This window comes from Pogoniulus pusillus, chromosome 23, assembly GCF_015220805.1.
Source record: "Pogoniulus pusillus isolate bPogPus1 chromosome 23, bPogPus1.pri, whole genome shotgun sequence".
NCBI lineage: Eukaryota > Metazoa > Chordata > Aves > Piciformes > Lybiidae > Pogoniulus > Pogoniulus pusillus.
In genome coordinates this window covers 7,867,601-7,887,372 of record NC_087286.1, presented here as the reverse complement: position 1 = coordinate 7,887,372, position 19,772 = coordinate 7,867,601, and the positions used below count along the sequence as shown (strand labels likewise).

Genomic DNA, 19,772 nt, shown 5'->3' with positions numbered 1-19,772 from the left:
TTGTGCACTGCCCGAGGCAGTTATCCAGTCCATAGGGTGGCTGCTGAAGACCCCGAGTGCAGAACTTAGTTGGCAGGCAGTGTTACTGGCACCTGGGACAACATGAAACAGTATTTCAAGCCATTTCAGATTCAGGCACCTCGGGAGGCTGTGGGGAAAATTCCCCAGTAAGGCAGGGCTCCCTAGCACTACGATGAACAGCAGTGACTTTGTGACTACTGTGCTACAGGGGGTGGTGGGAGTGGTGCTGCAAGCTGGGCCCTATCTCCTCTACACTTTCCAGTTCAGCAGAACTAGCACCTTGAGAAACTGGAAGTTCAGCTTTAAAGCACTGTTAGCCTCTAGGATCCACAAAAGAAGTTCAGAGCATTTAGCTGTTACAGTAAAGCTGTACTGAGTCTAGCCTAGGCTGTGAACATTAACTAAGACAGCTTCAGTAACAAGAAAATCTCATGAGTTTCAATAAGGCAAAGTATAAGGTCCTGCACTTCGGCTGGGGCAATCCTTGGTATCAGTCCAGGCTGGGGAGAGATGAAATTGAGAGTAGCCCTGCTGAAAAGGATTTGGGGGTACTGGTGGATGAGAAGCTGGACATGAACCAGCAATAGGCACTTGGCAGCCCAGAAGGCCAGTGGCATCCTAGGCTGCATCAAGAAAAACATGGCCAGCAGGTTGAGAGAGCTGATTTTGCTGCTCTACTCTGGTGAGACCTCACCCAGAGTACTGATCCCAGCTATGGGATCACCAACACAAGTGACACTGACCTGCTGGAGTGGGTCCAGAAGAGAGCCACAAAGATGATCAGAGGGCTGGAGCACCTGTTAGAAAGATAGGCTGAGAGGGAAGTTTGGGCTGTTCAGTCTGGAGAAGAGAAGGCTTTAGGGAGACCTTATGCACAATTCAACATTTGAAAGAGAGCTACAGGAAGGCTAAGGAAGGACTGTTTAGGCTTGTGGTGATAGGATGAGGGGCAAGGGTCTGAAACTGGAGCAGGGGAGAATTAGGTTGGACATTAGGAGGAAGTTCTTCACAATGAGAGTGCTAAAATTCTCTGCCCAGGGAAGTGGTTGAGGATCCATCCCAGCAGACATGCAAGACGAGACTTGATGTGGCCCTGGGCAGCCTGATCTAGCTGGAGGTGTCTCTGCTGCCTGCAGGGGGATTGGACAAGATGCCCTTTGAAGGTCCCTTCCAACCTGCTGCAGTCTGTGAATCTGTAAGATGGCTAAAAGCTGCCATTCAAGATGCTAGCCCCACTGGGGTTTTTATGACCTTTAAATCAGTGTTAGTCACTGCTTGACATAACTCTGGGCTTCGACTTGTTTGGCCTGAGATAAACATCTTTAATACAAACCTACATTTTTGTCTGTTATTAATCTCACTGTGCCAGACCAGAGCAGCAAGAGCTTCACTTTGCAATTTCCTGGCTCCTGAAGATACTCTTCCTGCTTTTCAGGTTCATGTTATTAATACAGAGTTCTTCATATCTGAAGTCAATGCAAACAAAGTTTTCCACTTGTCCTTTAATGCAAGAATAAACTTGATTTCCCTCATCGTAGTATGCAAATATTTCCCCACACCAGCTCTGGAGCAGGATTGGTGTTTAGAATGATCAAGCATTATTTTCAAGAAATGCTGCTCCCATCATATCCTGTGACAAATTCCTCACACACAGCCATGAAAACTAGGCTGGGAACTGTAAATATATAGTGGGTCACACCCAGTGTAATGAATTTAACTGTGAGATTTGTTTTCTTTCTAAAGGAAGTTGTTCATGCCATTTATTTTTTTTTTCTTTCCCCTATTTTTTCCTCTTTTTATTTTAAAAATAAACTACAGCAAATTTGGGGAAATCCACAATGAAATAATTGTGGTTTAAAAAAGAAATGAAGAACAGTTTAATGATTTTTTTTTTGGTTGGTTTGTTGGGGTTTTTTGTTTTTTCCAGAATAGCTCAGTGGACTTTGATGTAATTTTCTATACTTCACAGCTTGCCTAGAACAAACAGTGGAGCAGCAAAAGCGTGTTGAAAAGCAGAACCTGGTCCAGCAAGTTCTCTTGTGGCTAAATGTTCATGGCTTGGCCAGCCCCTGAGCTCTATGGCTGCACAGAATGACCTCTCCCTGAGGGTGCTGGAATGCTGGGTTTAGATCATGAGCTCATTTTACTGTGTAAAAGACAGAGCATTCCTCCTGAGCAGACAGCAAATCCTGGCTCTTTCTTCATTGTGCAGTGCTTGAGGCCACATGTTGAACACCACTGAATATTTTCCCTCTGAAGAGAGAATCATTGCATTGCTCCCTCTGCTTGAAAATGGCCCTCAAAGCAATATGGGAATAGTTCTAGAGGTATCTTCACAGCAGCTCTGGGAATTAGAGGACTGAGCCACCTGAAGGAGCCCTCTCCTAAGTGAGAGAAAAATAAGCATTAATTTCATTACTTGTGTTAATTTTGAGTGACCAGTTTGAGAGAACAGCTTTCAAACTGTTACATTAGGGCTGCCTGGGGTCAAAGCATAGCTTCTGACTTTAGGCACACCTATCCTGTGTTTAAAACAGATAGGCTCAGGAGGTTTGCAGGAGTCAGGACTCCCCAGAATGAGAAATGTAGTATTAAATGGCTACTAGTGGAAAAGGCAGGTACAAGTCATTTGCCATTGCATTTCTATGACAAAGACATGAATAAATCATACTGCTCCAGGGAATAACTTAAGTGCTTTAAATCTCATCTCTCTTCCTTCAACTCCTACTTTCCAGTTGCTAAAGCAAATGACATGAAGGTTCTTGGAAAACAGATCCTTTCTGTAAACAACTTGAATCCCTTCCCTTTATTGCATGCTCTTAATTCATTCCCAGATGATTCTCTTTATTATTATTATTATTATTATAAGCACGTAGGAGCTCCACTTGCAGACAAGAATTTCATTGTGTCAGACACCAAGCTAAGAGAGAAAAAGATGATCCACATGAGAGATAACTTACAATCTAAGCCTAAGACCAGAAACAGTTGGCTATGGTGCCTGGGGAGTTGAAGAGAATGGGCACAGTTCAGCGAGATAAGCCCTGATCTCAGCTTGCCAGAAGCTCAGCTGTTGTTGACTTTTTGGTGGGCACCACTGCAAAGAACATTTGAGGAAGGATTTGAAGATGAAGCTGTCTCAGTGTTTGCATGTTTGTGTGATTGTCTCCAGGCTGTAGAGGCAGGTATGGAATAAGGAATTAACAATGTGGGCTAGCGCACTGACCGGACACAAGTTTGTCCTCATGGCAGCAACAAGAGCTACTGACATGAATGTAGTCTACCATTTGCCTATGGCTGCCCATCTACAACTGTTTGCTGGAGGTACAGTCTGGAGGTGAGGGTGGGGAAAGTATGTTTTTTGTAACTTGGTGAAGTGGAATTCATATTTATTTCAGCATCCTTTAAACAGTAAAGAAGACACCACAAACAAGAAGCTCAGCTCACCCTGGATTGCTACCATAACACCACTGCTTAGCCTGGAGGATGAAAACTCTGAATTCACTCATGTTTTGTTTGCATAACATTGCATAACAACAAGAAGCTGAAGCAAGATCAAGACAGAACAGGGAGGGGAAAACTAGAAGCTAGGCGTTCAGCAGCCAAGTGCACATCACCACCTCAGAGGTGCACTCCTGGGGTGAAGTGGCCAGTCCTCCTCAGCTTGGTCTGGTTGCTGGGGTGGATGATCAGGGCTCAGCAGCTGGCTCGCTCAACTATGGCAAATGTCAGCCAACCTTAATAATAGGTTTTGCCACCTGTCTCTCCTGTAATATATTATTGATATTATAAGCAGCATAAAGCTGAGGATGAAAGTGTTGACTAGGCCCAGAATTTATCTAGATTCCCAGCAATCTGCATATATGTCAAATCTTCTTATCTGAGAGATGTTTGCCTTCCTCAGGGCTGAAACGGTTTGAGATGTTGTTTTCCCTGAAAGGCATGCCAGGGAAAGGACTAGATTTTAGCTTTGGGGCAGACACAACACAGCAGCAGCAGTTTGTGATGTCAATTTCTCACAAGATACACCAAGGGCCAGCACTTGCCCTCCTCCCACAGCACTCAGATGCAAGTAAGGAAAGCGAACTTGGGGAGGAATTTCTCCCGTACAATCTCTTCCACAGCTTTTTGCCCTTACTGTCTCATGAGGGGAATGAGGTTAGGTGTCTGCCAGTAAGATTCTGAGGAAGTGTCCCAGTCTGAGTCTCCAGGAGCACATGCAGAGCCCAGGAAAGCACCTTGCTTTGAGACCAGCCCACATGGAGCCCATATGCTCCTGGAGGCAGCTCTATTGGAGCCATACAATCAGGAACTCCCTGTGTTTGTGATGATGCCATATCTGATCCCTTCCTTCCTGGATATAAATAGTTTCATTCTGAAGAGCAGCCAGTGAGATATTTATCATAATTTCACGTTGCTATTTTTACAAAATAGATACACTGTTTTGCCATGCACAACTTCCAACAGGAAATATTTTCGGCTGCCTAACTCTTACTGCCGTGTAGAGCATTCTTCCCCTCTTCTGCATGTGTTTTCTGATGGCCAGTTTAATACAGGCCACTTAAAAATAGCACTTGGATAATTAGGACCTACTAGAAGCATTCCAGTGATTTGCTTTCTCGTGATTCCACTGATTATCAGTAACTGACTAGTGAATTTAGAGAACATTGCAACTGGGAATGCTAGTTTTTAGCCTGTGGACAGACTTGTTCCTGTTAATACTTACTGTCTCTTATGAACCAACAATTAAGTTGGCTCAGCTTTTTGCTTCAGTTACACTGATGGTGTACATATCAGTTGATTCAGGAACATTTTAAACCTCACAGCACTGTCATTTCCTGAACATACAAATACGAAGTTACATTCTTTGGATTCTGTAAAGATATTTTGTCAGGCTCCCCAGTGAGAGTTAAAGGGGAGGAATGTTAGCCTTCTGAGTCTATTTCCAATGGGTTTCACCACTACTTTTGTTTTCCATAATCATAATTCAAAGGAGGTTGTGTGGTAAATGTATCAAAATAGATAGGAGTTAATGACCTCCCTCTTCACAGGTGACTGAAGCTATTCCCAAGAGGGGAATATTCTGTGTGGCAGCAGAGCTACCTGAAAAGCACTTCACATACCAGGTTTATGCAAAGAAAACCTCACAGTACTGTTCAAAGACATTAGTGACAGCTACAGAAGAGCCCTGGCTTTGGTCTTTCCCTCTCCTGTTAAGCAGAAGCACTTTTTGCATCCCTTCCCCCCCATTTCCTAATTTCTTATAATTAAGAAATAATCAATAATTATAATATCCCTCTGACAATTTAGGAAGCAGTCATTGTCACTGATGAGTGATGAATGATTCCAAGTGTGGCCTAGCTGCTTGCCCCAGATTTTGGGAAACCTGAGCCTGTTTAGTCTGAAGAAGAGAAGACTGAGAGGAGAGCTTATGAAATATCTGAGGGGTGGGTGTCAAATGGAGGGGGGCAATCTCTTTTCACAGCAAAAAGACAAGGAGCAATGGATACAATCTGGAACATAGAAGGTTTCACCTCAACGTGAGGGGAAACTTCTTCACGGGGAGGGTGACAGAGCCCTGGAACAGGCTGCCCAGAGAGATTGTGGAGTCTCCTTCTCTGGAGACTTTCCAAACCTACCTGGATGCATTCCTGTATGGACTACCCCGGGTGTAGGGAGGTTGGACTTGATGATCTCTGGAGGCTCCCTCCAACCTTTAAGGCTCTGTGATAGATCATCACCTACTTCACATTTCCCTAAAGTTAGCACTGGTGGTACATGGAAGAGCCTAATCCAGAGCCTCAGACTAGCTCAGAGTCAAATGGACTACAAGTAACTGAAAGCTGAGGGGGAGGCAGTGGGAATGCATGTTAGAGTTAAATCTCAGGGGGAGTTAAGGCACCAGAACCAGCCATGTTTGGTTATATTGCATCTGTTAAGAAAGGCATCTTGTGCTTCACAAGGAGATAACAGGGCATGTTATTCAGTGCTTATAATTGCTGTGCTTTTGTTAGGATATACAGCAGAAGTCATTCCTAGGAGCAAACAGTAAATGAAATTCACATTTTACAAATCCCCAGCTTTCTGTGAGCTTGCATCTTTCAGAAGTAAACATGACTGCTTCACAAGAAGTTACAGAGAACAAAACACACATTCCTGCTCACCCACGCTTCCCTGCTGCATGTCACAGATGAGTGTAAGCAGAGCAGGAAATACACCCTGGAATCACTGTGAAGTCTTCAAAGCCAATCCCTGACAAGTTTATGAAAGGAATTTGATGTATGTGAAAATTTGGCTTTTAATAGTCAATTTGAAATGTTTTACTTCATCCTCTGCTGATGTCAGGTTCTATGATGTCAGAACAGCTGCTGGTGGTAGTGATTGATACCAGACAGAAAAAGCTGTGATCTGAAGCAAAGGTTAAACAGCAAGAAAGAAAAAAAAAACCCACACAATTATTTTTAAATGCAAATCATTGCAGCATAGTATGCTGATATCATTTCTGCCTGGGTCTTGATTCATGTGCAAGTACATTGTTTTCATTCTTATATTGCACACAGGACAGCAACCAGAACACATTCTTCTACTTCAGCTGTAGATTCACTACAGCATTTCAGCGTTATTCATACATAAACAGACACGCAGCAAGCTTTGTGTGCTGTCTCTCTTGCCTCAAGTCTGGATTATTATGGGCTTCCACTATAAAAATTGTGCTTGGTAATCAAAAATGAGTACTCAGAATGTTATGTAAAAGCCAAATGGTTTAGAAACACAACCACTCGAGCTGTTAAAGTGCAACAGTTCCTTCACAACCAGTCCAGAAGCAAGCCCACACCAAAGTTATATTTACCAAGCTGTCTTCAGCAGCCAATTATTTCACTTTGTTTTGGTTATACAAGGAAAAGAGCTGCTCCAAACCTATGAAACAGTAATTTTCATGCTTTTATGTATGATGTTTATAGCAATCTTAGCAGTTAGTAAAAATTACAAAGAATAACAGATTAAATTAATGTTTTTATACCTGAAATTTAATGAAGAATTTCATTTCAAAACATTTTGTGATTTGCACAGAGGAGACCTAAAGGTAATAACTTCTCTAAGAAACTAAATACTTTTATTAGTTGACAATTGGTGAGTAGTTGGAGCTGCCAATTTCTTCTGAGAATTTAGAGGGGCACTTCTTGGAGGTGTAGGGATAGAGAAAAAGAAAAGGAGGAAAGAGGCAATATCTGAAAAACAGTCGTTACTCATCTGCAATGTAGATAACTTTGTGCTTCTCGATTACTTCTATGTCATGCTCCAGTTGTTTCATCTGTGTTTCCAGCTTTTCTTTATTTAGCTTCTTGGGTATGGTGTCTATTTCTACTGGAAGACGTTGAAATTCATGATAGACTTCCTCCCAGTTCTTTTTCAGCCCCTAGGGCCATTAGATGGAAAGGAAATGCATGAGAAAAGCTTAGTTCAGAAAGAGCAACACACACACACTTTGTTTTTTTTTTACTGTTGTTACTATTTGTATTTGATGAGTGTCAGTGCAACGTTAAAATTATAGATAAATACATGGATAATGTTTCATCACCTGAATTGGAGCAAATTAACCAAATGCTTAAAAGTCAAAGTACTTGCAACAACAACATCAACAATAAAATTTACTCATTCTGATGCAACCTAAGGTATGGTCCTTAAAAACTCTGTGCCTTGGAGAGAAAATAGAATCACAGAATCATAGTATCAACCAGGTTGGAAGAGACCTCCAAGATTACCCAGTCCAACCTATCCCCCAGCCCTATCCAGTCAACTAGACCATGACACCAAGTGCCTCATCCAGTCTTTTCTTGAAGACCTCCAGGGACAGTGCCTTCACCACCTGTCTGGGCAGCCCATTCCAATGCCAATCACTCTCTCTGTGAAGAACTTCCTCCTAACATCCAGCCTATACTTTCCCTGGCATAACTTGAGACTGTGTCCCCTTGTTCTATTGCTGGTTGCCTGGGAGAAGAGGCCACCCCCACCTGGCTACAATGTCCCTTCAGGTAGTTGTAGACAGCAATGAGGTCACCCCTGAGTCTCCTCTTCTCTCCAGTCTTTCAGAGGCAACAAAAGAGTCTTTAAACTAGCCAAAGAAGGACAAGCTACAAAAATGCCGCACTGGGAAATGTTCATGTGACTGATAGTCAGCTCTGCAGCCTGCCAGGAACTCAAGGAAGCCTGTTCACTTCATTTGCAGTTCTCAGTGTCTTGAAGAAAAAAACTGCACAAGGTAAATGAAGAGTGACTCTTTCCTGTTCTGTGCAAGAGACTTTCTATGCTTTCAACCATCAAAAGATAGGCAACTTTGAGTGCTCCATTATGTCTGATGCTAACAGGCTCGCTGAGGAACTACTAGGACTCACAAAAGCTGCCTCAAAACTCCTGTTACTCAAGTGCTTTCTTTTCTCCAAAATGCAACAGGAATTATCTTACAAACTGCACTACAGCAACCACATCACCATAACCAGCAACCTGGCTACCACAGATAGCATCACACCACACACAGTGCTATTTCAAACCTTAAGTAACCACAAGAGTACCAACACTTAGAACTCCAGTCAAAATTCAGTGGCAGTCTGAGCTCATCTCACCACTACTTCCAGTTTCTATAAGTGAGACTTCACTCAGACCATGGCCATCAAACTGATCCCAGGATGGTTTAACTTCTATAAATTGATTTGAACAAAAAAATCTGAATGATTCCATTCCCTTCCTCATCTACATTTACAAGAGCACTTCCAGGTAACTTATTCCTCATTTGGACTAAAAACCTCTTTGGTGTCACTGACTATCAAAAATGATTCCAGTAACTGCCACCTCTCCTGAATGCTGCTGTGCAAAGAACTACCTTGCTGAAGTGAACTTTACCTTTCATGAGAAAAAGCTCAAGACTAAAACTGTGCCTGAAAAACCTCACGTAATCATTCTGAAACATTCTTATACACCTGTTAATTCAGCAGCAGAAACAAGCTTCTATTCACCTATATATATGATGAATGGAACCTAACCATAAATGTAAAAGATGTCTTTGTCTCCTTGCAATTATCATAGAATAGTTTGGACTGGGAGGGACCAGGTGTAGTTCACACATAGAGTCATGACAGTAAATGCCACCTTTCCAAAACTTCTGTGGAAGGATCATTCATAGCTTCTGCTAAATAATTCTTTGTGCACATGAATACAAACTAGTCTGGATATCACTAAAATTTGTATGTTAATAGACATGATCTTTCCACTCCATAGGGACAGAGTAAACTGTGATGAGTGCATGCTCCAATGTCCCTGTGGAGTGGAAAGGTCAAAAGCAGCTCATGATTCCCTTTGTTAAAACCTCCCTTGCAGTCCTCCAAAAGCACTGTAATGTGCTGCCCACTACTGCAATGGGCTCCATCACAAACTGATGATCTAACTCTATGTAAGGAATTCTAATAGATACTGGATCAGGGAGAAATATCTCCAGCATTTAGCAACATTCTTTTTCATTCTCATAAAATCCCAGCAGAAGGAAGCGTAATGGAAGGTTCAGAAAATGTTGGCACCGATAATTTCCCTTTATTTTTTGCAAGTCTGTGAGGCTTGATTTTTGTCCTCAGACATTTACTGCCAAGTCTTCTTTCAAATCAGATGGTGCACATGTGTTCACTAGCAATGTCTATTATTTTAAAAGACAGGAATTCCCACATGGCTACAGCTGAGCGCTGGGTGGAAGCCACATACCCCGGGGACACTAATTTCTCCTGACAACATAACTGTGTAAATGATCTGGCCCATGAAAGAACAATTTAAAGACTGTAAAAGAAAACACTGAGTTAATAATTAAAAAAAAAAAAAACACCTAAAACTTTTTAAATTATAATAAAAAAGAATCAATAAAATTCAGTTCTACATTTTAAGAAACACAGAAGATCATTTTAATCAATCCACAAGCAGAACTGGGAGCAGCTGAACTCACATGCCTTGCTGCATAGTTAACTTGCTGGGCCATCAGTCTGTCTCATGCCTTTCCCACCATAAATATATCTTAGTCTTCACCCTTGCTGTTATGTTCTTTGTAATGCTCTCTCCCATACTCCTGCTTAACACAAGACATGCACTGTTGTGCCAGCTATTCTGGATCTTGCTGATTAACCAGCTGATCTTTGCAAGTGAGTTAGGCAACTATGTTTTCTCTCTAGATATTCACCTGGGTTTACTTTTGGTGGCAATTTAGCATCTCAGAGATGTCCATCCATCTGCTAATTTGTTTCAGGTGGTTGCCAAGATCAAATTATTAAGGGACAGGCCAATAAACAAATATCATAGTAATGCAAGCTTCATTTTGATAGGAAATTTGGTTAAAATGTGGTCTTGAGAAATTCTAATTCAAGAGAATGGACTTTTAACATTTCTGCTCTACTTCTTTTACAGTGTTATTTCCAATGCAATAAAACCTGTATGAAAGAGAATAGGCAAAACATATTGACAAAACACATTTTTTCCAACCATAGTTATCATAGAATCAACCAGGTTGGAAAAGACCTCCAAGATCATCCAGTCCAAGCTAGCACCCAGCCCTAGCCAATCAACCAGACCATGGCACTAGGTGCCTCATCCAGGTTTTGCTTCAACACCTCCAGGAACGGTGACTCCACCACCTCCCTGGGCAGCCCATTCCAATGCCAATCACTCTCTCTGGGAAAAAGAGCTTCCTCCTAACATCCAGCCTATACTTCCCCTGGCACAACTTGAGACTGTGTCCCATTGTTCTGCTGCTGCCTGTCTGGCAGAAGAGCCCAACCCCACCTGGCTACAGCCTCCCTTCAGGGAGTTGCAGACAGCAGTGAGCTCTGCCCTGAGCCTCCTCTTCTGCAGGCTGCACACCCCCAGCTCCCTCAGCCTCTCCTCACAGGGCTGTGCTCCAGGCTCCTCACAGCTTTGTCGCCCTCCTGTGGACACCTTCCAGCACTGCAACATCTCTCTTGAATTGAGGAGCCCAGAACTGGACACAGCACTCAAGGTGTGGCCTGACCAGTGCTGAGTATAGGGGAAGAATAACCTCCCTTGTCCTGCTGGCCACACTGCTCCTGATGCAGGCCAGGATGCCATTGGCTTTCCTGCCCACCTGGGCACACTGCTGTATCAGGTTCAGCTACTATCTACCAGCACCCCCAGGTCCCTTTCTTCCTGTCTGCTCTCAGCCACTCTGTCTCCAGCCTGTAGTGCTGCTTGGGGTTGTTGTGGCCAAAGTGCACAACACTGCACTTGGCCTTGTTCAATCTCATCCCATTGGCCTCTGCCCACCCATCCAGCCTGCCAAGGTCCCTCTGCAGCGCTCTCCTACCCTCCAGCAGATCAACACCTGCTCCTAGCTCAGTGTCATCTGCAAATTGACTGTTCAATTGCGATTGCAATTGAATTATGTTTTCTGGTCCTGCTACCTATTAAAGTATGTCTTCACACTTTAGTGAGTGAGGTCACAATGTGGAGATAAGAGATGCCAACAGAAGTGGCAATATGATGTATCAGGGGAAAGGAAAGCAAACCAAAAAAGCTAAAACAAAAAAGCCAAAAACAGTTTCTGCTTTTCCACAATTCACAAGCAGAGCCCCAGAACTGTTACTAAATCCATGCAGGTGCTTTTCTGTGTTCATGTGAAGCTTCACTGAAATTCCAAGTCATGAAAGGGGGGCAGGAATCTAACAGAACTGAAGTTCTCGTAAAAGTGGACTAAAGCTGTAGCTAGAGCAACTCTTGGTCAGTCCAGCTTACAGCTATTCTACAGCTCCATCTAGTGAGAAAGCAGCCAACTCACCTGCCTCGCCTAAAGCTCGGCTACCACTGTGTTGTTTATATGGACTAGGATTTCCTAACTGAATGGTTCGTCTGTGTTACTAGCAGCACTAAATCTAAATATGCACCTGCAGAAGACTCATCCTTTCTTCATCAGACAGCCTTTTCATGGCTCTCTTCTTGAGATTCTCCAAGATGCTGGCCTCGTACTTTTCCCGAGCTCTCTTCACTTCTTCATTTCTCTTTGCAACGTATTTTGGTGTCACACCATAATCCTATAAAGGCAAGGAAGAACTTGGTGACACATCTTTATAAGAAGGAAACGAAGACTTATCTCTCATCCACACTATATTACATTTGCAAAGACAGCTGGAAATGTGCTACAGGATCACAGGATGTTAGGGGTTGGATGGGACCTCTGGAGAGCATCGAGTCCAACCCTCCTGCCAGAGCAGGACTGGACAATCTAGTGCAGGTCGCACAGGAACACATCCAGACAAGTCTTGAAAGCCTCCAGAGAAAGAGACTTCAGAAAGTCAGAAAGACACCAAAACATTCTAGCCTGCTTCAAACTAGTACAAGAACCTCTCTGGGCAGCCTGTTCCAGTGCTCTGTGACCCTTACAGTAAAGAAGTTCCTCCTCAGCCCAGTTCCGTTAGCTGCCCCTCATAGGACCTGTGCTCCAGGTCCCTCACTAGCTTTGTTGCCCTTCTCTGGCCATGTCCAGCCTGACCTGGGACATCCACCCCACATCCATAGGCTGCCCTGGAGCACCTTGAGCCCATTACCTACTGTTTTGTCATTAGTTACTTGGGAGAAGGGCAACCCCAAAGGGCAATCCCTCCTCTTCTTCCCTGCCTGTCTTTCCTAAAGAGCCAGCATTCATTCATCAGAGAACTCCATTTCTCCTCACTTGAGACACTCCCTGGGCTCCCAATCCAACCCATAGGCTATTGCTTTAGCAGCATTCTGCCAAGGTTTTTTGCTGACTCCATAAGCAAGTGGGCACAGAGGAAAGGCAAAGCACGGTGCTGGTGTCAATGATTTATCCCTGAAGAACCTCAGACTCTACCCCAAACACCAGTGGTACCCAGAAACATCAAAAAGAATCATAAACATTTCATGGGAGAACCTAAAACAGGCATTGCTGTTAAGATTTCCACTGTAATTGAATAAAACTTACCTTTTTTTTAATGTATTTTGGAACAAGTCCTGAAGTTTCAAGCAGGTATTTATCTCCCTGTCTTCTATCAACATAAATTGGTTGAGGCTTTTTAGGCAATCCTGTGATAGCAGCAACTGCATTTGTGCTTATAAAGTTCTTTTTACTCTGAATTCCCATAACTGGGTGATCTGTCCTCCGTGGCACTGACAGTGCAGGTAATTTCTTACTATCCTGTTCCTTTTTTCCTGTGAATTGAGCATTGAAACATTCTCAGCAACAACCATGAGGAGATCTGCAATTTGATGTTATTCCATTTTTCAGAAGTATGAAATCAGACAAAAGCAGAAACCAACTGTGTCTGTGATGAAAGAACTGACTTGAAAGGTACCATGGTGAAAAGGAGCAGACAGAAGGCTCATAACCTAGGAAACACTGTGTTGGGTTAGTTGGCTTTTCCTCATCTTATTCCACCCATTCCCTCTCAGCTGCAGCAGTGCAGGACTTTTTTCAAATGCAATTGAACAACTTGTACTAGAGATGCTTCTCAGGCATTAATCACAAAATCATAGAAGCATTAAGGTTGAAAAAGGCCTCTTAAGATCATCAAGTCCAACCATCCATCCAACACTGGCATGCTCACTATCATGTCTATCTGAGCACCCCCAGGGATGGTGATTCTGCCACCTCCCTGGGCAGCCTGTTCCAATGCCTGACCACTCTTGCAGCAAAGAAATTGTTCCTCACCTCTAAGCTAAACGTCCTCTAGTGCAACTTCAGGCCATTTCCTCCTATCTTATTACTTGTTACCTGAGAGGAGAGACCAGCTCCCACCTCACTACAACCTTTCAGGGAGCTGTGGATATAAGGAGGCTCCCCTCAGCCTCTGTTTCTCCAGACTAAACAAGGCCAGTTCCCTCAGCTGCTCCTTATAAGAGCTGTGCTCCAGACCTCTCACTAGCTTTGTTGCCCTTCTCTAGCCATGTCCAGCCTGACCTGGGACATCCACCCCACGCTCTTAGGCTCAGGAGCCCCATTTCAGCTCAGCCCTATGCTCTCAGTGCCTGCCTCTAGTCTTGTTCCTGAAGAGCTGCGAGGAATCAACAGATGGACCTGGCCCATTACCCCATTTTGTGTGATGGCCACTAGGCCATTGGTAGGCCATATTTTCATCACCATCCCACTCTGCTTGGCTGCCTCTGGTGTAGTGGGACTGCAGCCTGTTGGTGAGGTCATTGACCAGCCTGTACTGTGGTTGCCCTACCTTTCCTTAGGGCAAAGCCCTGTTCTTGCTGCTTCCTAGCACTCACTGACAACTTCTCACAATTCTTTCTCCAGAGAACATAAAACCTCTTCCTTTTTAGTCTAACACTTTTTCCATGGTGCTGACAGAAAGCCAGTAGTCTCACTCCAGGTAAGTGATGAAAGGCAATTCATTTCCTACCATATTTCCCACTAGACAGATCTCTAACTGACAGTCATCATCACAGATAATCATTTGATTCAGGCCGTGTGAGTTCATGTTTTTCTCTGGCAGCAAACAAGTGCAGTGTCACAACAGCTGGTTTCCTGATGCTGACCCCACCAGCCAGGCCTTTCCTAGGTTTTGTTTTCACAACCTGATAGCTTGCTTTAACTTGATACTCTTGGATACACACAGACTGAAATCTCTGTTTCTCTTAGGATGTCTATCTGGAAGCAAGATCTCTGAGGCTTCACAGTGAGCTTCACTGTACTGAGGTACAGTGGTACACGCTTGCACCTGATCTGCAGTACATCAGTGCACACTTCCTGTTTCAGGAGCCCTTACTTCTGGAGCCAGAAACTGGGCTTGATTAAAATGAGTGCAGGAGACCAGTGATACAACAGGATCCAGCTGAAGGTTAGGAAACACACCTTTTTGAGGGAAGTGGTGGCAACCAGACTCTAAAAGCATGACACTAGCCCAAACTTTAGGGGAAACCATGCAATCTTTGTGTTCTGGCCTTACAAAGAGTCTTTTAATTAGTTGTATCAAAACCAGCTTGGAAGGTGACACAGATACCACAGACACAACACCACAACCCCATTCAGACAGCTGATAACTGGTTAAGTTTCAAGTGATAAAAATATCTTGGAATAAGAGAGGTGATTAAGCAGGGCAGCTTCTCTGACGTATGTGACAAATTCCCTTCAGCAAAGGTATCAGAACCTTCCCAGATAATGAGTTCCTTCTCAAGACCTGGTAGGATCTAATGACAGCAATGAAATAACTACTCTGGCTTAAAGGTATGATATGTCATGGTCATTCTGAGGCTCTGGTACATTGACTCCAAATGCAGACACCAAAACACTTACTGCTATTATGAAGCCAAGTTCCATTATAGAATCATAGACTCAAGCAGGTTGGAAGAGACCTCCAAGAGCATCCAGTCCAACCTAGCACCCAGCCCTGGCCAATCAACCAGACCATGGCACTAAGTGCCCCATCCAGACTTTGCTTGAACACCTCCAGGGACGGTGACTCCACCACCTCCCTGGGCAGCCCATTCCAATACCAATCACTCTGTCTGGGAAAAAGAAATTCCTCCTAACATCCAGCCTAGACCTCCCCTGGCACTTGAGACTGTGTCCCCTTGTTCTGCTGCTGCTTGCCTGGCAGAAGAGCCCAACCCCACCTGGCTACAACCTCCCTTCAGGTAGATGCAGACAGCAATGAGCTCGGCCCTGAGCCTCCTCTTCTGCAGGCTGCACACCCCCAGCCCCCTCAGCCTCTCCTCACAGGGCTCTGCTCCAGGCCCCTCACAGCTTTGTTGCCCTCCTGTGGACACCTTCCAGCACCTCAACAACTCCTTTGAACTGAGGAGCCCAGAACTGGACACAGCACTCAAGGTGTGGCCTGAGCAGTGTTGAGTACAGGGGAAGAATAACCTCCCTTGTCCTGCTGGCCACACTGCTCCTGAGCCAGCCCAGGATGCCATTGGCTCTCCTGCCCACCTGGGCACACTGCTGTATCAGGTTCAGCTACTATCTACCAGCGCCCCCAGGTCCCTTTCTTCCTGGCTGCTCTCCAGCCACTCTGTCCTCAACCTGTAGCAGTACTTGGGGTTATTGTGGCCAAAGTGCAGAACCCTGTACTTGGCCTTCTTCAATCTCATCCCATTGGCCTCTGCCCACCCCTCCAGCCTGTCCAGGTCCCTATGCAGGGCTCTCCTACCCACCAACAGATCCACACCTGCTCCTAGCTTGGTGTCATCTGCAAACTTAGTGATGCTGGACTCAATCCCCTGGTCCAGATAATCAATAGAGATATTGAACAGGACTGGGCCCAGCAGCCCAGCAGTAATTAATACAACTTTCTAGTTGTATTAATTCTGTTATTAGTCTATATAGTTCTATGAAATAGTTCTACTTCAGCAAACTGAAATAGAAATACTGTGAGCCACTTGGCTGAGAAAAATGAGTCTATATATACATATGTCCCAATACATAGCAAATGTAAAGTAGAGAGCCCTGTTTTATAATGCAGGTAAAAGGGATCTTATGGACTGCTACATTCTCTTTATTTTCCTCAGCATTTCTTATATACTGTATGTGAAGCTCTTCTATTTTTCCAGGTTAAAACCAATTCCAAGCTGAAACTTTGTAACTCAGTTACAAATGGTGACAGCATACAGTCACAGAAGGTTACTTCACCCTTGCAGAACCAGCCATGAAGCTGAACATTAGAATTGTCAGTTCCTTATACCCAGAATGATGGATTGAGCACAAAGATAAGATGCATTTTGCAACAGAATATTCCAACTTTCTTATTTCTGTGACATGCAGCTCTGCAAAACAATCCTGTGCTTTGAGCACTGCCAACCAATTCATTACTAGAGGATTAAGAGCTCACAGTGAGTGATGAAGAGTAAAAGCTACATGTTGCTTGTAACTTCAGGAAAGGCACAGATAGTTTTCCCATGTCTCTTCAAGCATTAAAAACGTGTAGTTCACTTTCAATATCCCCTAATTAGTTCACTTTTAGTATCTCCATTGCATATTATTGACTATAATCTTAATGATCACTCACAGAAAAGAATGCCTTACAAATCCAAACTGTATAATCACAGCTTGAAATACCAGCAGGACAGACCATACCATCAACACATTTTCAGCATCTGAATAGCTGCAGCCAAAGAGATATATTTTTTTTCTATTTCAGCTGGGTTTGTACCACAGAACAGTAAATATTTACTGCATTTTCTAATCATATGTGTAATCTCCTTGGTATAGAATCAGAACGGTAGGGGTTGGAAGAGACTTCTGGGGATCATCTTGTGCAGCTGCCTTGCTAAAGCAGGATCACCTAAATCAGGCTGTCCAGGAAGGTATCCAGGCATGTTTTCAAAGTCTCCAGAGGAAGAAATGCCACAACCTCTCTGGGCACTCAGTTCCAGTGTGTTCCACTCTATCACATCCAAAGTACAGTTTCTCCTTAAGTTCAAGTGAAAGCCCCTCCATACTCATTGTCCCTTGCCTTACCACTGGCCACCACTGAAAAGAGCCCAGCCCAGCTCATGATATGACCCTTTAGATATTTATAAGCATTTATAAGATTCCCCTCTCAGTCTTCTCTTTTCCAGACTAACTGACCCCAGGTCTCTCTGCCTCTCCTTGTAAGAGAGATGCTCCAGTTCCATCATCATCATCATCATGGTCCTCTGTTGCTTCAGTATTTTACACAATAAATACAAAACACTTTTGTAAAACAAAGAAATTATTTTAGCATCACAGATACCTTAAAAGACACAATGGAAATTGCCCTTGCATACAAAAATGATTTAAAAAGTTTTGCATGGTTCCTTCCCCATAATTATTTGTTACTTCCAACGTTATCAATTCTATAATTAAACCCATACATGACCTTTGATATAGAGTCATAGAATCATAGAATGGTCTAGGTTGGAAGGGACCTCAAGGATCATCCAGCTCCAACACCCCGCCATAGGCAGGGACACCTCCCACTAGAGCAGGTTTTGATATAGTTCACTCCCACACTTACTTGCTGGAAGCTTGGGCTCCTTTGAATGTTTCTGCAGAAAATTCTTTGGAGATGGCACTGCAACTTTTGCTGGTCCCATAGTTTTCCACTGAGCTTTATGTTTCTCTGCTTCACGTTTCACAGATGGTCTAAATATGGATATATACCTTAGAGAACAGTCAGGGGAAAAAAAATAAGGCTGAAAGAGGACCCAAGGTTTTATATGCATTGCTTCAAACTGGCCAGATCATGCTATTAACCATGTCCAACACTGTTGTTACCAGCTGGATATTTGGCACATTGCACATAAAAGCAGAAAGTGGGGTGAAAACAGAAGTCAGTGAGTTCAGAAGGGGATTTAGTCAGATTGCATCCATCCTAAAGAACCCCTAGCCTAAACTAAACCTGATGGCCACAGAATCATTGAGGCTGGAATAGATCTCTGAGATTATCAAGTTCAGTCTATGACCTAACATCACCACATCGACTAGACCATGCAGTACCCAAATCCCTGAAGGCTGCTAAAACGGGAATGGATTTCATGTGCTGTGTGCCATACTGTCATTTCACTTTCCTCTGCTGCATATTCTCAAACTGGAAACAAACAATTATGTGTGATGTGTTTTTATATGGAAAACGTTCAGAACTAGAAATCACACACGTTTGAACCCTTCTACCTGAAAAGGAGTGACTGTATTTGTTTCAATGAGTGTCACTGATGTTTGAAAGCTTTCGAGCTAGGACTTATATTAACCTTCCACTGAAAATGCTGACAGCTTTATTTCTTATGCAGAGACTTAAAGAAAACAACATCTGTTTGCATAATTAGCAATAAAGAATTTAACAGAAACTCTCAAAGGAGAGATTATACAGGAGCAAAAGACTTTTAAAACTGTTTTTTGAGGTAAGGTGTGAGAAAGAGAAGTAAACAAAACAACGTCAGGAGACACACCTGACAGATGAAGAGAATGGAAATGTGGCACCAAGAAGAAAGAGTTAAACTCCAAGTTTTCAGCTGTTCACTGAAAGTCTGCTTTAAGTGTGAATAACAAAGATGTCATGGAACATCACTGCATGGAAAGACAGCTCTGTAAATTGTCTGTCAATGAACGAGATGACATCGAAGATACCAAACTGAATCATCAGCTCATGGAGCGGGCAGTAAACCGTCAGATGCTTATTAGTGACTCATGAGGAGGTGAAATAACTACAGCAAAACTAGAGTATGTTTTTAAACACACGTTCCCCGTAAGATGTATTGCCTTGCCAGAGCCAGTCACAGTGTCTGCGAGGCGTACTGTCGCACCCACCTACCTGGGAGGTTTGACAGGCTTCTCTTCCAGGCGGGGCAGGAGGTTATAGATGCTCTCCTCGGCAAACTGCGTCGGCATCCTCTGGCCAAGGTACACTGGACGCGGAGAAACACCAGCCACACTGAAAGGCCCTGGACACGGGAAAGCGCCCACTGTGCCTCTTCTTCCCTCCCTTCGCAGCTCCCTGCCGGCTCTGCGCCCGCTCTCAGCGGGCAGCTCGCTCCCGCCGCGGAACCCCCGGCAGGCGCCGCCGGACGCGCTCTTGTCCCGCGGTTCCTAGGGCAGCTCGTCGCTAGGTAACGGCGCGGTTCCTAGGGAAGCTCGTCGCTAGGTAACGGCGCCGGGAGGGAGCGCAGCTGCCTCACGCACTTCCGCCTCCCGCCGCGCAGGGCCCGCGCTGCGCAGGCGCCGTTGGGCTGACGGAGCGGGCGGGGCCTGGCTGAGGGCGGGGCGGGCCGGGGGCTGCGCGTGCGCATGG

General features: G+C 44.2%; 1 protein-coding gene across 2 annotated transcripts; it reads right to left on the bottom strand.

Moving 5' to 3' along the window:
* Nucleotides 1–7,024: 7,024 nt before the first annotated feature.
* Nucleotides 7,025–19,693, bottom strand: ENKUR (enkurin, TRPC channel interacting protein). Of its 2 annotated transcripts, none has more exons than XM_064162502.1 (5): nt 19,296–19,693; nt 18,003–18,130; nt 13,001–13,227; nt 11,946–12,092; nt 7,025–7,435 (listed from the first exon to the last, which is right to left on the bottom strand). In XM_064162502.1, the coding sequence occupies exons 1-5, from the start codon at nt 19,370–19,372 to the stop codon at nt 7,262–7,264; spliced, it is 753 nt and encodes a 250-aa protein (XP_064018572.1). In that variant the 5' UTR covers nt 19,373–19,693; the 3' UTR covers nt 7,025–7,261. The 2 variants fall into 2 exon arrangements, with proteins under 2 accessions (XP_064018572.1, XP_064018571.1); XM_064162501.1 differs by having other exon boundaries at nt 18,003–18,148; nt 19,296–19,692.
* Nucleotides 19,694–19,772: the final 79 nt, after the last annotated feature.

Bases quoted from the DNA above. Each gene is read 5' to 3' on its own strand.
- ENKUR (XM_064162501.1), bottom strand. From the start codon at position 19,372: ATGCCGACGCAGTTTGCCGAGGAGAGCATCTATAACCTCCTGCCCCGC. The intron at 13,228-18,002 runs GTAAGTGTGGGA...CTCAATTCACAG, and splicing joins GGAGCCCAAGCTTCCAGCAA to GAAAAAAGGAACAGGATAGT. The intron at 7,436-11,945 runs GTGCATATTTAG...TAATGGCCCTAG, and splicing joins AAAGGATGAGTCTTCTGCAG to GGGCTGAAAAAGAACTGGGA.